Source organism: Apis florea, unplaced genomic scaffold (genome assembly GCF_048593485.1).
Source record: "Apis florea isolate Af1SG1 unplaced genomic scaffold, ASM4859348v1 contig_3496_pilon, whole genome shotgun sequence".
Taxonomy (NCBI): Eukaryota; Metazoa; Arthropoda; class Insecta; order Hymenoptera; family Apidae; genus Apis; species Apis florea.
The window spans coordinates 8754937-8773094 of record NW_028256773.1 but is presented as its reverse complement, the minus strand read 5'-3'; the positions used below and the strand labels follow the sequence as shown (position 1 = coordinate 8773094).

Below are 18158 nucleotides of genomic sequence, written 5' to 3'. Positions count from 1 at the left end.
TTATTATTTCACCCGTGTAATTCGGTATAACGGCGATGTACTTTGAAAATCTTGATATCGTCACGCTTCCACGGACTCGATTTTTCCTATTAAACGGATAAACCCGTCGTTCGCGGCAAGATAATCCTCCGCGGCTGTACCCGTTCAGCTGTAAACTACTGTGGAACCGAGGAACGACGAGTCCTGTTTCTCTTTCTTTCCTCTTCCTCGGAGAGAGAGAGAGAGAGAGGGGGGAGAGAGAGAGAGAGAAAGAAAAAGGAAAAAGTCGACGTCGATATCGGGACGCCTTCGACGATGTCCGTTTCCCGGGAGGGGGAATGGGTCAATTTCGTAGCGTAGAGTAGAATTTTCGAGCGGAGGGGTTGGCGTTGAAGAAAAAGAAAAAAAAATCGAAACGCGGAAACCACGGTAAACAAAATCGTTTAATTGGCACCCGGATCGTTCCCGAGACGCAAATCGATCACGATGATTTTGGCATAATTTCTTCAAATTTTCTCGTGATAATTCTAATCCAAGCGTATCGTTTAAATTAGGCGTACGTCTAAATTACACGTAAAGCTCAAATGCACATTATCATTAACAAGTTGGAAGCTGAAAGCTTTCTCGGTTCACCGATTCCAAGGGATCGTGACGAAACTTTTTTTGGAAAAAAACGAAAAAAAAGCGGGAGACGCGATTGAAAAAATGGGGAAGCAAACACCGAAAATGTCGTCCAGGGTGGTTAACGCCATCAGAAATCTGAGAGAGGCTCACGGGTCCACGTCGAAGGAGATTATGAATTATATCATGTCGCAGTGCAATTTTCACGAGTCGACCGTGAACAGACAGGTAACAGTGTAGCTTCTTTGCCTCTTCTCTTCTCTTTTCTTTGTGGAGAAAAAAAAAAAAAAAAAACAAATTTTAAAAACATCCGATCCGAATCCGGAAAGAATTGAAAACGAAAAAAAATTTTTTCCATCGATCCGATTCTTTCGAACGGTTGGATCAAGGACAAAGATATATATATATATTATATGTATACTCCTACTTTTACCCCTATCCCCCCTCCCTCCCCCAGATGCACGCAGCGTTGAAACGCGGTTTGGACTACGGTATCCTGAAGAAGGCCAACGGGCACTATTTTCTCAACACGGACCCGGATTCCCAGCTGACGTCGAGCATGATGCCGACCGAGCAGGCGAGAAGGAGGGGGCGGAGAAGACGGAGCAGAGGTCGGCGGAGAAGAGGTCGTCGAAGGGGGCGCAGAAGGAGAAGCAGAAGGAGAGGGCGCAGAAGACGCAGGAGCAGCCGTCGTCGTCGGCGTTCGACGAGGAGGAGGAGGAGGGGCACGATGAGAGGGAGGCGGATGGCGTGCACGAGATGCAGGTGCAACAAGAGGACCAGGGGGGACATAGTCGGGCTGAATAGTAATCCGGTGGAGCAACTGACACAGGAGGAGAACGGGATGTGCACGTGCGAGAAGGAGAGCAACATGGAGACGCGGTCGAGGCACAGCAAGAGCCGCGATCGAAGCATGAGCCGGAGCCGATCGTCGGCCAACAGCGATCGGGAGGACGGGGCCAATAATCGACGCGCCACGATCGAGGAGGATTAATCGATCGAGCAACCGTGTTGCATCGTATCGAGCCGGCTACCGTCCCTCCCCGGCGCGTTGTCAACGCGTTGCACAGACCGTTGCACACCTCCTCCCCTCCCCGTGGAACGATCGGTGCCCAGTGAAACCGTTCGCGTCTCGGAGTATATCATCATCTGTCGTTCGTCGCTTTTGTTTCTTCTTTTCCTTTCTTTCTTTCTTTCCTTTCTTTCTTTCTTTCTTTCCTTTTTCTCTTTCCTTTCCTTTCACTCTCTTCTCTTTTAAATCGTATAGCCCCCTCTCTGTTCCGTCGAAAATAAAATTCGTATCATTTTTATCGAGTGGTTTATCGAGTGATGAATGTGATTTTCAACGATCATGTAATAATTGAGATATATAATAAATTGGGTAATGTCCAGTTTTCTATTTTATATCCAAATTTTCTCAAATCATTCGCGAACGCACGAACGGATGGAAGAAGAAGAAGAAGAAGAAGAAGAAGAAGCCTTGACCTAGGCGGTCTGAATGAAGGCAACGGCGATAACTCTTGGAGTCGAGTCGAGGCGGGTTAGAAAGCATCGATTAGTGGTATTTACCGATCCCCACTGAGAGAGAGAGAGAGAGAGAGCCTGCCGATTCCCGACGTCCCGCAGGGATCCGCGTACGCGTCACAATACCGTCATCTAACTGCTCCCCATTCTCCGTATTAATAACCTTCCAATCTTTTCCACCTCGTTCCCTACGAACCGTATTTCGTTAAACTTTTCTAAACTTATCCCGATACATCGATAAGCTATTCCACGGATGCTTAAACGGATGATCGTCTCGATCCGCGATTCCATTCGAACTTGTTTTTGAAAATTAATCGAGGAAAAGGACAGCGGTGAGCTGGTTTATCCCTTGTCCTACTCGCTCCTATCACGAACGAGATCGGTTTAATTCGGCCCCGTTAGTTTCAGAGCCCATTGTAAGCGGAACGGCTTGTTATTTCGTAAGAGGTACGACGAGAGAGGTCGATCTAGTTGAAAACTTTCATTCTCTTCGTCAATTTCCAGCCGCGAGACGATCATCTTTTTCGAACGATTCTTAACGTAATGTTGGAAAAGTGACGATCGATTGGGATCTCGACGCCACCCTCAGCGGAACGAACTCCGATCTTCTGGTCAGAGGTCGAGCCACCAGGTTACACCGATAAGATAAAAGCGAGGAGAGGAGAGAAGAGGAGAGGGTTTTCGTTACGCCTTATTTCTTTACGCTGTTTAACGAAGTGTTTCGCCTCCGTTCGCCGATAAGACCGGGGGGACAAATTGAGGGGAGGGGAAAAGGGATAATTTGCAGGAGGAAGGCGGCCTAAAAATCCAACTCGTCACCGACAAATTTACGAGTTCCACGCTGAAAGCCCCGTTATCGTCCCGTATCCCGGCCGCCTCCCTTCCTCGCCGCCTCCATCAAGCAATTAGTTGGCGGGAACACCGTCTCCGGGAAGCGGCATGGCCAGCCTCCAAAAGTTTCGCTTTTTCCTTTTTTTTTTTTTTTTCTTTTTCGCCTTCCTTCCAACACCTGCCGGCATTTTCGCACCCAACCAATTGCCTCCTCTGTCCGAACCGATGACTTTCGAACGATCCTACAAATACATTCGATTAAATTTCAAAGGGGAATAGAATCGCCAAGAGAGAGAGAGAGAGAGAGGAATAAATCGCGAAAGGCGTGGCGAAAGCGAGAGATGCTATCCTCGAGGCAAGAAGAAAGATCGGTGTGAAAAAAAGAAAACGGTTGGACGAAGCGCGGGTGACGAGTCTCCGAGCTATCTGAAGGCGAATCGCTGGATCCGAGTGAAAAAGGTCGGAGATTTCGTGGTCTCGGGTCATCGCGAGCTCTCTCTCTCTCTCTCTTCTAAACGACGAAACGAATGTTGCAGGGTAGGGTCGCAGGCAGAAAATCTCGGCGATACGATCTTTCGCCGCGCGAAACGGTGGATCGAGGTGTCAGCCTTGTTCTTACCTTCTCACGTGTACCCACTTGCCGAGATCACCGAGCCACTCTGACATTACGCGCGATATCATTAAGCTGGATTTATGTCGCGCGTAAACGGACGCGCATCCCTCGCCCGTTATATTCTACGAATATACGCGCATTCGACCGAATTGCCGGCGAGCGCTATTCGAGGCAAGATGTTCGAAACGAAGGACGTCCTTCTCGCGTTCTTTCTTTCAACTTGATATTCCCCTCTCGAGAGTCGAGAAAGCTCGAGTTTTGTGACGAGCTCGTGCCTCTACGTGGTCGTTAAGATTAATTTTAGCACAGTTTCGAATCAAATACGACAATAAGGAAAGTGTATGAAAAAATCATTGACAAATCGTTAACAATTGAAATTTAAACGCTTCTTGATAAATTTGAAACTCGAGTTATGCGAGCGATTTATGTTACACTTCCCGCTTTATATTTATATCAACTCGACCGAACCGAAAAACTCGTCGAAGGATCAACGATTCCGGCGAGAAAGCAAAGCTCTTTTTCGTATGCTTGGACAGATTCGTATACCCGGGGTCAATTAACCCGTAAACGTATATCGTTGTTGAGCCCAACGGAATTTAATTAGCCGCCACCTTTACGGCTATTACAGACCGAGACCACATGCGAGATTCTTTAATTCGAGCGATCCAACGCTTATGATAACCCGTTGAACTGCGCTGCCCAGCTAGAATTAGACCGGACGACACGAAATCACCAGGTGGCTATCTCCTCGCTCCATGATATCCAACCGCTCCTCTCTCTCTCTCTCTCTCTCTCGCGGTATTTATTTAAGAGAAGAATCTCGCACACGACGCGCCACCTCGAAAGGTGACCGCGCTTAATTGCGGCGCAGATGCGTCCAACGATTACGATTTCTTTGGCCCTGCTCGCCTTTCCTTTCCTTACGTCTCGTAACGGATTCCTCGAATACCGATCCAACCTCTTCACGTCCTCCTCGAGCGTATCTGAAAACCCGAAACAACGATCGCCCACGCGTCTAAACTTCCAATCCTCCTGAGAGAGGAGCGAGAACGATCGCTCCTCAGATTCCATCCACGAGAGGTGGAGAAGATTCAACGCTTTGGTGTTCCGCGCCGCCTTTTTCGCCGATCCGACGTTCGTTACAGCCCGAGGAGAGATCGCAGCAACCGCTTAACTGTTTTGTCCCGGCTGATGGATAGCGCGTTCGTTATTACCAGAGATTGGGCAGAGGCTACGACAGCGGCGTTAATAGCGTGTTTACCGATAATGGTCCAGGGAGAGTGCGAGCTTCTTACGATTATCGAGCCTCGCTCGAGCTTTATCTTGCTCGCGGGAGAGGCCATTACAAAGAGACGAGATTTGTAAACAGGGGCCCGTCACGTTTCCATCCAGCGAATTTTCTTTATCTCGAAAGTCGTTTCCACCCGATAATCGGGATTCCCTCAGATTCGCTTTGGCTGGGAGGAAGGAGAGGAGCGATCGATCATCCTTCACCTTTGTGCACAGCCTCGGCCGAGCTCCTTTTTAAATCCAATATTCGCGGTATTAATCATTTTTCGAGCGAAAATTTTATTCACTTTCGATCGATTATTCGCTTTTAAATGTGTTCGCGCGAGTTAATTTCGATCGAGAAGATTATCCATAGCCGATAATCGATTTTTCGAATCGAATAACTTTCTATCGAGGAACTTGCCTCGCCCGCATTCGCGCGGCCATCGGATGATATCGCGGCGCACGATTTATGACGAATTAGTAAATCGTTCGGATACGATCGACCCAATGTTCTCTATCAAAATGCAAACGAGGGAGGACGCGTAAAATGCCCTTATTATTGCCACCATCGATACCGGGCCCTGTTGAAAAAGCGGTCGAAACGCGCGCGCGCTTCAGATCGGTGGCGATAAGACTCTCTTCGACTACCTGTCGCTGCCACGCTCCAAACAAATTTCCACGCTCGCCTCGTCGTCCACATTTTTCGCGCTCGCATTTTCCTCGTCGTATCGAAATTGGCCGCGCGATATGGATTCCACGGGGCGAACGACAGCGAGAGAGAGAGAAAGAGAGATACGTGTCGGCAGCTGGCACCACCCCCAGATGTCGTGCGCTCACCGGAAGCCCTATCGATAATTATTTATCTGGAGGCCTAATTAACTCCGTTCCAACCCGGAGTCCCCGAGATAAAATTACCGCCGCGCGATCGGCAGAAAGAATCGAAGGGAAGGAGGACGGCTACACCTGCAGCTAATGTAACGAGCGGTATTTCCAAGTGTGGGCGTCCTCTCGCTCTTCCCCCCTTCCCTCCCTCCTTTCTCGCGCCAATCGTATTTGAAGAACGATACGAACCGATGGCTGACCGATTTCTTTTTCCTTTCTTTTTCTATCGATTCCACTATCGCGAGCGATAGTAAGTGTACGCAAATATTCTTGGAGACGCGAAGAAGAAACGGGCGTACTCGACGACGTTGTTCCAATCTCGAGATTGTGTACTGTTAAGGCGGGTTTTTTCACGGTCTCGCTTCGAATTAATTCAGTCACGCGCTCGATAGAATATCCGCGCGATCACCGTGGCGATAACCAGCCGCGAGCCGGTTAATTAGACGTTTAATTAGATACGTTATAGCGAGGGTATGATGGAAAGAGAGGGGGAGAAAGCAAAGAAAAAGGCAACAGCGACGAGTTTGTTATTCGATCGAAGCGTGCTCCTCTTTCTCCGATTCGCGCGATATAAAGGGAGCTGCTTAGCAAGAGCCGCGATACGCGTCGATAACTCAACGCGATTTTAAAAATGGAAAACATCGGGCGGCTTCGCCTTCCGGTAACCGGCAATCATCCGCACGGAACCGTTGCCAGCCTTGTATTTGTATAAAGCGTTAACCAACAACGGTGGAAACGTAACGAGAGGCGGGCGAAGAATACACGGGGGAGGGGGAGGAAGAGAAGGTAAGGTAACGTCGATTGGATCGGTACGGACGGCTCTATTCACAATCCAAACAATGCGATCGCGACTCAGCGCTTTCCGCGACGCTCTCTCTCCGATTCATCGATCGGATTGATCGACGGTTTAGATTCACAGGCCGTCAATTCCCCGCGTTAATTAATTAACCGCTTTTGTGAAATCCGCCGATCGGGTCGTGGGAACCGGTGGAGGTTTCCAACGTCGACACGATCGCCCTTACCTCGAATTCGTTCGAAGTGGAACGGCGCGAAATCAATAATTTTCCGATCTTTTTTTCCACGAGTGGAAAGAAGAAGGAAGGAAGGAAGGAAGGAAGGAAGCGCGAAATGGAAATACGCACGCGCGCGCGCACAGGGCTTCGACCTCTTTCGAATTTGAATTATCGCGAGTGAGGTGGCCGTTAATCGAGCCTCCGGGGAGTTGGTTGACCCGAGATTAGTCCATCTGGTAGCGATGATGCCGCGACAACGATCGTTAATGGCCAATAATACTACCGATCGTTATCGCGAAACGGGATTCGAACGTGACGGAAGAAGGGGGAACAAAACCAGAGATTCTTTGTTTTGTTGGCGACGACAGAGCCTGGTAATGTAGTAATTTATGGGCTTGTGTTTACGAGTCGCGGAACGAGTCGAAATTACGAGTTATGTACGTATCGTTTCCTATTGGATGACATCCGAGAATATAATTGCTTCTATCGGCCATTCGGCCACATTTTTCCCGTCGTCAAATAGTCTTCGAAAGCCGTCGAATCGAATCTGTCGTTCCACAAATGGGCAATTTACCGTTCTTCGTCATAGATTCGCGCGATGAGCAAGCGGGAATCGTCGAGTCGTCGGCCACTTTTACGAACATCCTCCTCCTCCTCCTCCTCTCTCTCTCTCCTCTCTCTCACACGCTTCTTTCGAACTGTGTGCCCATCGTATCGAATCGGTGTGCTTAAATCCCAGTTCGAGCATCGATTTAGGGAAAGAGGAGAGAAAATGACCGGATTCGAGGCGGAACAATTTGGTCGTTGCGCGATATCCGCAATTATCCGGAAGAGGAAAATTTACGATCGGCTCGTTTGGTCGGCGAGTGGCGTGATCGAAATCAATTACTCATTAATCGTCCTCGTTCGCCACGCCGCTGCCCCCGCGCCCGTAATTAACGGTGATTAATTGGATCGGATGCGTATATTTTATCTCGTACGAAATTGGCCGCGGGCAGCCCGGTGTTTGCCCTCGAAATCCAAGGATATCGATCCCCTGGACGCGATTTGAATAATCATCGATCGTCATGCGACCCACTCGAAATCCCTTCGTGTCTTCCCATCCCACCAATTTATTTTACTCGTCGATACGAAGTGAACTTCCACTTTTGATCGCGATCAAACGATACGCGATATCGCGTAATACGCGTAATTACGTTTTCCTGTTTACCTTCCAGGGATATATAGGCGCGCCGTAGATGCGAACGGTGGCGGACGTTGTCGACGACTGACAAGATTCCTCTGTTCGCGCGCGACCGTAAACGTCCTTCGGCGTAAACACGCGATCGAGGAGAGGTCGCGCTTTCGTTTCATTATCCACGGGAGGATAATCGATGGTTTCGACTCGATCGAACAAGAAAGGATGAAAAAAAAAGAAAAAAAAAAGAAGAATCGAGCGCAATGTTGCGTAACGTAAACGTCGGTTGTTGACGACTGGCCTCGAAACGTCGATCGAGGAGCAAGCGAGTCACGCGTTAATTGCCACAAATCACGGGTCAGGGTGCACGCAACAATAGGATAGTATTTATATTAGGGGCGCGGAGTTTAACTCGTCGAACGCGATTTTTACATAGTAGCGATATCTGATGGTAGAGCCTTGGCTTAAGCTACTTTTAATCGAACCAACGATCGAAATCTCGGATCAGAACAAAGATCCGTCTATGTTTGCGAACAATCAGCCCGTATCGGACAGATAATAGTCGCGTTGGCATCGTGGAAATTGTAGCAGGGAGAGGAGCTTCGACTTTCCACGTTCGGATGACGGCGCGGAGACGGTATGGAGGCGAACGAACGGGGTACACCTGTCGTTGGCAATTTCGTGTTGAATGCCAGCCAACGAACCATTACTTATGCGCGTATAATTGGCGTTAATTAAAGTCGAAACGTTCGACGTTTGAAACGGCAATGCTGTAAATCGTAATTGTACATTGGATTTGGAATAAAGAATCTCATATTCGCGGGATCGACGCGCGTCTCTCGTTCGTTCTTCTCGCACGCAAATCGTTAACCGATCGACAAGTTTGATAAGTTGATTGATAAGTGTCGAGAGGGGAGGAATCGTGTCGAGGGATCCGCAGCACGGGAAGAAGGAGGGAGGGGGGGGGGCGATCCAGGAACCGCGTGTGACGAGACCGTTTAAATCACGAAACACCCACGTGTTTCGCACGCGAAACCGCGACGAAACTCGCCATTGAAACAATAAAAACCGGCGACAATGGGGCATTATCGGTCCCTCGTTCGCTTAATGGCAACTTTCACCGATAGACACGATTCGATAATTTCCTCCGAGATATCTCGATCGATCACTCGTTCATCGAATCGGTGATTTTTCGCTCGAGTGTTACACGTGTCCACGGAACAATATTTTCGTTTTCCCCGTAGCTGCGGGGCACAGCACAGTTGAGCGTAATCGGTTCTACGCGGCCTCTCTTTTCGACCAAGCACACACGCTTTAAGGCGCGCGCGCGCGTAGGCGACACTAAACGCCCACGTAAGGCCGTACAAATATTGAACAAATATTAACATAATGTTTGTACGTTAGTCCCCGACTATAAATATGAACGACCCACCTGTGAAGCCGATTCCGAGAAAGGAACGGAACGGGCCACGATCGAGACGAATTATCCCGCTCTCTCTCTCCTCCCTTTTTCCCATCCAGAGAACTTTGGAATCTTTCACGCTAGGGAATCGAAAAGTTATCCGTCCGCCTCTGACAGATTGAGACGTAAACTGGACTTTAATTACCGGATACGTTTACGAGCGAAGAAACGGGATATGAAATTGTACGTAGAATATATATATATATATAACTAATATATGTTGGAAATGGATGTTCGAGACGACAAAACTGGATTATTATTGAATCGTTTTCGAACGAAGATTGAATATAACGGAGTACGACAATCTATTAGCAAATCGCATCTAGACCAACCACGATTTCACACGATGAATCGATTAACGAGATTCCGCGATTCTTGTTTCAAACTATATTCGAAAAATAAATTATTTATCGAAACGAAGGTATAATCAACAGTTTTTCCAAGAAAATCGTTCATCGTTCGAGAAATCTTCGTTCTCCAACGTTGGCGCCTCTAACGACATCTAAATGATCCCCCGGGTACACGCGCGCCACCACCGTCCTCCTCCTATCAGCTGCGCCACAGTTTTCGCGGAAATGTTGGTCGCGCAAAAAGCGACGGTCACGGTGCCGGTGATGGTGTTCTTTTTCTTTTTTGGAAAATTGACCGTCGCGGAGGAAACGGCTGCTCATCTGCGTTAAAGCATCGTAAAAGCCGCGGGAAAAAAAGGAAGGAAGGAAGAAGAGGGTAACGAGGGAGCGCGATAACCGCGTTGTTTCTTCTCTCCTCGCCGCGACTAATGACGGGATATTTTCACAACGATCCCTCTCCCCCATTACCGCCAACCACACGATCTTACAGAGAGCTCTGCGAGGAATCGATCCTTCTTATAAGAGGATAAGAAAATCTCCGTTTTATAACACGGTCAGAGAAACGATCGTGTTATACAACACTGTATAACGGTAACAGCTGTTCGAAATACACAACAAGAGGGAAACGCATCGGTTGTTTCGTTCCACGACCCGCCAGTGGGCCTGTTCATTAAGGCCGCGATTAATCGACAAACGATATCTGCTTTCTCGAGCGGATTTAACTTAAACGGATTTGAATTATCTTGCATCGAACGTGGATCTTTTATCTATTTCGCGAATCTGAAGGATTTCTTTCGCAGCGGTTCTTTTGAAGAACCGGGGGAAAAGTTTCGAAACAGGCGGAGAGTGATCGATGGTGAGTACGTGCCCCGTTGCGATCCGCGTAGAGATCTCGTCCACGCTTATCGTCCACGCGTATCGTCCTCGCGAAACAATCCGATCCGTTAATAATCCGAGAAATGTACGCGGTCGAGTATTCAAGTTCAAGTTCAACGAAACCGGCGGATAATAATTATGATCACGGCGAGGTCGAGTCGAGCCGATCGTGGGACTGGAGAGAATCAGCAGCGTGAAGGATGATTTCCTTAATTCGCGACTTTTGTCCAGGGTTTTTCACGGCGAAACCATGGAATCTGCCCTCCTCGACGCAAATGAGATTCACCGTCATCCATCACCCGCGATTCTATTAAATCGAGGAATGTTTATCTTGGCTACTTGCGGCTTCTTACGGGGGTATATTTGTCTTTTTGATCGAGAGAAATAACACGCCTTCCTTTTTCGTCCTCCTTTCCTCTCCAACTTTGGCAATTTGCTGCCGACCGTTATTCGCGTCTGCCTTTAGCTCTTCCTAGATGCACACTATTCCCTTCCCGTGCGTAAATTAGCTCGACGAAATCAAGCCATTTCGCAACGTAGATTACAACAATTTTCTCGTGGCGTACCTACGAGCCCCACTCGTGCTATTCAAGTTTGGGCCGAAATCTTCACCACGAGTCAGACTGGTGTTCACGTATCGTCACCGATGATCGCCTTCGATCGTACGAATATTATAAATTCCGTTCGTTTCGCGCCTCGGTTATGCTCAAATACAGGGATAAAAATGTTTTTCATGCGACCGAGCAGAGGCGTGGATGCGCCACGTTGCTCGTATCGCGTATTCCTGGCCCGGTCCGGGTCAGGAATGCAGCAGCGTGGGGGATCGCGGGTGTACGACACGGTGAGTTGTGGCGGGCAGGGTCGGGGGTCGTCGCTAGGCCTCATGAGAACAGGCTTAAGCCCGGTACCGTACGCGGAGTAGTCCCTCTTACACGCGGAGACTAGCTGATCACCATCGTCCACCTGACTCTCCGTCGAGATTTATCGCGCTCACGGGATACGGTATGAATGTACGAATGGATCGAACCGACCACCTGATTCGCGTCGATTTCATCTTCTTCTCTCTCTCTCTCGTTCGTGATACCGTTTACCAATAAGCGTGTAATATACGCGATGCTTATGTATATATACACGTGTGTGCGCGCGCGCGTGTGTGTGTGTAAGAGCAAAGTATGCCCCCACGAGTCGCGGCGTTGGAGCTTTGTCGTGTAATAAGCGGAATTATCCGCTTGAGGAAACCGCGTTCGACACGGTACGTGTTTTCCTTTCGCCGACAGCCGAACGCGGAAGAGACGTTTGAATTGTAAAATCCCTACGCGTCGATGACAAACGCCTACTCGCCTTCCCCATTGTTCGCTCTCTTCTTCGCGAATAAAAGGGGGATAATGAACCGCGCGTGTGTCGACGTGTGGATATCGCGCGATATATATAGACGAGTCACCACTTAGTTTTTAAGACCACTCGAATTCCGATAATCGATGCGCAGCGAATTTCGGGGAAATTACGACGATACCGATTACGTGTATATATATATATAGTCGGTCGGTGGAAGACGTTGGACACGATTGGCAGGCAGATAGAACGGGCGGGAAAACGGTGGAACGTTCCACATTTTAAAGGGCCGGTGATCGATTGCCACGCGTATTATCGGCGCGCAGGCCGTATATCTGGCGTGCGTAGGTACCAGGATGCATGCTACGAGGTTTTACGTAACCTCCGCAGGTTTGACGACCTCGACGAGCGCGCGGAGGGGAGCCGCGTCTCGCCGCGGCAATCGATTTGTACACTCGTCAGGGAGAGACTTTGTTGGCGCGCACGGACCGTTTCTCCTGTCGCGCGCCGATACCACCGCGGGGACAAATAATAATATCGCGGAAGTAACGTTTCCTTCGGGACGCCTCTCTCGATCGACGTATCAGAGATAATCCCAAAAAATTTCAATTACAAATTTTAGAAATTTTAGTATCGGCGAAATGGGTCGGTCTCGTTCGGGCGAAACGAAATGGTAGGATTTCGTGGAAACGAATACGCAGCAACAGGAATGACGCGTGCTGATCTCAAACTCCTCCGTTCGATTTGAAATCATCGTTGGTTCGATTCACGATTCTTTTCCGTGGAAAACTCGGTCGTTTGATAATTTTCTCGGTTGTTAAGGGGGAGAGGGGAAAAAGGAAGGAAAGGAGCGCGTATCGGTAGATTTCGATAGATTTTATTATAGGAGGACAATATGAATCAACGAGGTGACAATCGGCTTGAATACGAACGATGAATCATTCGGTCGTCGATTTATAATTTACGACCCGACTTTATGACGTCGTAGCTCCTCCTTCGAATCGAAAGCGAGATGTCTCGTCTCGATCTTCCTCTTATCCCCTCTTCATCTATTTCCAGGAATCTGGACTGGAATTCTACTTCTCCCTTTTCACGAACGTTCAATTACGAATTCGTTTCGTCCAAAAGGTGATCCTCTTACGGGACACGCGCAGCAGCACCCACGACGGAGATTTTCGTTTCGAGAGCACGTAATTCGTTGCACGCAGCGAAAATACTGGGAGCGCTCGTTTCGAAACTCGTTAATGGCGAAACGAGAGGATGGGATGGTAATTTCGTTGGCAAATCGTCCGCTATTTTTCAACGACCGTACGAAATGACTCCGCTCGAAAACTTTTCGCTCAACGAAAAATTACGTATTAATACGATTCCCCCGTGAATTCGTCGGGATAACTTCCGTTTGTACGATTCGACGAGGAGGAAGGAAGAAAGAAAAAAGAGAGAGAGAGAGAGAGAGAAAAACAGGCAAGCACTTTGGTACTCGAAACGGCGTGAAATCGTTCTACGTAATGTCGGCGACGATTAAGAAACTTTGCGCGAGAGCAAACTAATCGGCAATTTCCCTTTCGAATCGCGCGGCGTGATTACACGCTACCAGCATCCAGCCCAGAAACATATGTATCCTGTAATAAAGAAGGGGGTCCATCCCGAGTCGCGGATTCGTGGATCGAGGTTAAACGCGAGGAGGAGAAGAGTTCGGCGACGAGAGCCGTGGTTTCCGCCGCGCATTAAGAATCGTCCCGAAGGCGCGACAGCTCTAACGAATGGTCTAACCGGTAATTACCGGACATACGTTGGCGGGATTAACGCGTGGAATCGAGCGATAGTCGGGGCCACGGCCCGAGGCCTTCGTTTCCTCCATCGCGATCAGAGTTTCGTTCGTGAGATCGTTCGACGATACGAGACGATTCGAGAATATTATTCGTAATTGTTTCTAAAATATTATTCGGATCCCTTCGAGTATTCGTTTTTCTTTTCTTTTTATCGGTATCGGTTCGTTTGAAGGGGAATGTAATTGATCTTTTTTTTTTTTTTTTGCGATAAAGATGCAGAATTTCACGGTAAAAGCATTTCAATCTTCTTTTTTTATACGCGATAAACCATATTTCACGAGGAGATAATCGTTTCGGAAATTGGTCGGCACTAATGCTAATGAAGCAATCGCAAAGATTACCGCCGTTTCGTCAAACGCTCTCCTTCGTTTCCGATTAAATTTACCATTCGAAATTATCCAAATGTAACGCAACCGATAATTTCGACCGGATATCATTGCAAATTGTCGTGGTGATCGGCTCGAAACTCCGAAGGAAAAAAAGATAAAGGAAAGGATAAGGAGAAAAAGAAATCGCTTAATGAACCCGCCAGTTTCGTCGATCGAACGAACAATTTTATTAATCGGTCTCCCCTCGATGAATGTCTCATCGGTAGATAACGTTTCTTAATCAACATTTCACCACCGAACGAGAATCCATCCCGCTTCCTGGTATTCGACGAGCGTGATATAACGTTCATTTGGGGAAAAATCGAATAAAATATTTTACGGCGACGCGTGTTAATATAACAAGACAAGACCGGATCAAGATATATTATTTCACGCGATATCGTGCGAACGATAATTCTAATTCGTTTAAAAATGTTACGAAAGACCATTGTCGAGATAATTTAATCCGCCACCGTTTATTATCGAACATACCCGAGAGATCGATCGATACGGATTTCCTCCACGCTACGAATTTTCCGCAAGACGAAATCGACAGAATCCGGTTTAGGTTGTCTTCGTCGTGTCGAATAACGTTCAACCTGTTCGAGTCGTGGGTGCCATTACTATGATTGGGGGACCGGTATTGTCGCGTAACGTATTCCGGGGATAAGTTAATAATCCAGAAGCTGAGAGAAAGAGAAAGAGAGAGAGAGAGGAGCGCAAGAGCGGCGAACTCGTCGAACCACCCCGGCCACGCTCAATGGAGGATAAGATTTAAGGCGTTTCGTTGGCCGGTGGACAGCCGGAGAAATATGCGACGGCTGCGCCGCTTGCTCGATCGCCGCGCGAAATAATCGTAGAACGATCTATGCGTTCTTTTTTTCAATGACGACGACAGCAGCAGCAGCCTGGAATGGCAATTGGATACGAATTCTTTTCGATGCTGTTGTTGCTGGTGCTGGCTGATGCAATTGTCCGACGCGAAGTGTGCCGCCGCCTGAGAAACAAGAAAAATGTTGCCAATTAGGAGGAAACGGGGGCCTTAACGCCCCTCCGCTCCAAATACGCACCTGTGCCCTACGAATGCACGCCGCTCATTGTCCGCCCGGCTGAACCGAGAGAGGAAGGAGGAGAAGGAGGAGGAGGAGGAGAAGAAGAAAAAGAAGATTCGAGATAGCGTGATCCGAAACAATGAAGCACTTTTACCCTTTTATCGAGCCGTTGGTACGCGACGAGACGTCGAGCTGTCCCTTTCGGGGAAAATTCTTTCGCTTCTCCTCTACCCAGCCTCTCCCTCGTCCCTCCTTCATCGATCGATGGAATCGACGCGGATAAAACAATTCTCTTCGATGTTTTTTTAATAGCTAAAGTAAGAGAGCAAAAGAGATTCGAGATTACTCGGTTTCTAGAGATCCCCTCCCCTCCCGAGAGGATAAATACCGAGAGATCGTTCGAATTTATCGAGACGAGAAAGAAGAGGCCGGCTCGGGGCGATGCTTGTACACGCGCAGCGGTAGCGTAGCGATGTTTCCGCTCCTTGTTGCAACTGGAGAGGGGAGAGGGAGAAGAAGAAGAGAAAGGAATAAAAGAGAGAGAGAGAGAGAGAGAGAGAGAGAAGCTTGTTTATAGATCACGCCACGATACCGGGTGGCGAATAAATAACTGTATTACCGATCGAGGAGGACAGATAACACCCAAGGTAGCAGGAGAGAAGGATCGCAGCAACCCCTTTCGGGGATTACCCGACAAAGCGGCACGCATCAACGCGCATATTTCTATAATTATTGCCGGCACCCTTTGATGTACCTTAAACCGACTCTTGCCCGCCGTCTCTCTCTCTCTCTATCCCTCTCCCTCCCCTCCCCTCCCAGCTTTCCGTCGTGGCGCCTTGTCCCTGAATCTCGGCGATTCTCGATGAAAAGGCGAGGCTGTATCAGCCTCCCGCTCGCTCGCGATCCCTGATAACCAGATTCCGAGCCGCGTTTCTGTAGCGCTTCACAGCCAGAACCGACCATCAAACATATATCCATGTACACGTATGTACACGTGTATATATATATATATAAATAAATGGACACGAAGCAACCGTCCGGATTCTCGTCCGTCCGTCCGTCCGTCCGTCCCGTGAATTTATACTTTGGTTCGATCGCGTTCCTATTTATCACGGGGCCCCGGCCACGATATCTGTAACCCGTATCTCGCGCGGCCATCTACCTTACGAAGCGCGAGGAGAACCTCCGCGAACATGGAACTTTTCTCAAGAGGAGGTGGCGTTTCTTAATCGTTCGGATAGATCGAGACCGTTTAATTGGCCGGATCGGAATGATATCGTGACGAAACTTTCAACTTTCGGCCTCGAATCGGGTAAAGATCGAGGGAGGAGGGGGAGGAAGAGAGGAGGACGGATTTGGGTCGATAAGGAAGATCCTCGGGGAGGGTCGGTTAGTTGTATCGACACGTAGGTAGGGCCACGCGATAAATAACGAATCGCGCGGCCAATTAAGCGGTATTTCTCGGCCGGAGCTATCTCTTTCGGCGAAGGGGTTGCGCGTCATTAGGGGCGCGACGATGCCGATTAGGCGACTGTCGCCGATCCCTCTCCCCTCCCCCTCCTCCCCCCCGTCCCCGTTCGCGAAACAACAACGGTAGCAGGATTCACCTGCTCCCGTTTCGGGAACATCTGCCAACCGCTCCTTCCTCTCTCTCTCTCTCTCTCTCTGTCTATCTCTCGCCCACTCTTACCACTTTGTTACGACGTCAACGTTCCTCCACGCTTCGATATTATAATGTAGAGCGTGATCGAAGCGGCGATCTCGTTTACTCTCTACCGCGTTTAACGACGACGTTATCCGGGGCGGAGGGAGAGGGAGGAGGAGGAGGAGGGGTGAGGGGGGAGGAGGAGGAGGGGGTGAGGGGAATCCTGTACACGGCCGCGAATTAATCGAGCTGTTTCACTTGTTGCAGCGGCGGCACACGAGCGGCACACGGGGCGTACGCGTGTAACGGTGCATTAAACGAAAAAAAATTGCATCGTTCGCCGATGGGAAGGAGGGAGGAGGTAGGTTGGTTTGGTTGGTTGGTTGGTTAACGAGCGGTCCAAGTCGCTCAACAACATTCGGACGCCTCAATTAATCGAGCCGTAACGATGAATGATTATACGCTTATATACATTTCGCGCAGCCGCGTAAACAGGGCCTGTATTATAATTAAACGCGGAATTCGCTCCCCCTCGCTCGTTTCGCGGAAATGGGAAACGCGCTCTCGCTTTTCGAATCTCTCGTCTCCTCGATTCCCCCCATTTTCCCGTCCTCCTCTCTTCCGCTTCCCATTTTTATTTCAAGAAAAAAAGAACAGGCCCGCCCGATATTTCACCGTGGCGAACTCGGACGTTTCAACCGGCCGATCGTCGCGTGACCCGGCTTTGCACACCGGCGAATTAACAGGAGGAAAGCACCGTTTACGTACCGTATACGTACAAGTGTGGCGATAAAGCGAGCGTGGACGAGTTTCCTCCTCTTTCGAAAAAAAAATGGTCGACAGCCAACCGTTTGCCCGCTCGAATTTTATACGCGTGCCGTTTCACGCGAGCTTAATTAACGCGTCATAGAGCGTCGGCCGCGCTATAAATATTGCTGTGTATACGTATATATATATATATATTCCTCGAGTTCGATTGGCCTTCGTTGCACCTTTAAGTTTTATCGCCTGAGAAACGTGGTGAAGCGAAGTAAGAGAACTCGTGGAGAATCGAGGAATATTGTTCTCCGCGTGAAAACTGTTAATTTGAAATTTCTGCCTGACATAACATCTCCTTCGGGGACGGGGAAAGAAAACGTGTATATACGTTTGTTGGCGATATTGCCGCGAATCTGCTCTTGGATCGAAAGCGGGGATATTCCACGGGAGGGAAGAATCTGTCTGCTCGAGTCGGCACAATTGTATATTCCTCGCGGTGTACGGGAGGGAAGAATCTCTTTAATTTTAATCGGGGAGGACATCGCGGTCGGACGGGTATCGTGTGCACGG

General features: G+C 48.9%; 1 protein-coding gene across 1 annotated transcript; it reads left to right on the top strand.

The window, feature by feature from the left end:
* The first annotated feature begins 337 nt into the window (after positions 1-337).
* On the top strand, positions 338-2004 carry LOC147656880 (uncharacterized). The gene is made up of 2 exons (XM_086913458.1): positions 338-828; positions 1058-2004. The coding sequence occupies exons 1-2, from the start codon at positions 685-687 to the stop codon at positions 1592-1594; spliced, it is 681 nt and encodes a 226-aa protein (XP_086769584.1). The 5' UTR covers positions 338-684; the 3' UTR covers positions 1595-2004.
* The last annotated feature ends 16154 nt before the right edge of the window (positions 2005-18158 follow it).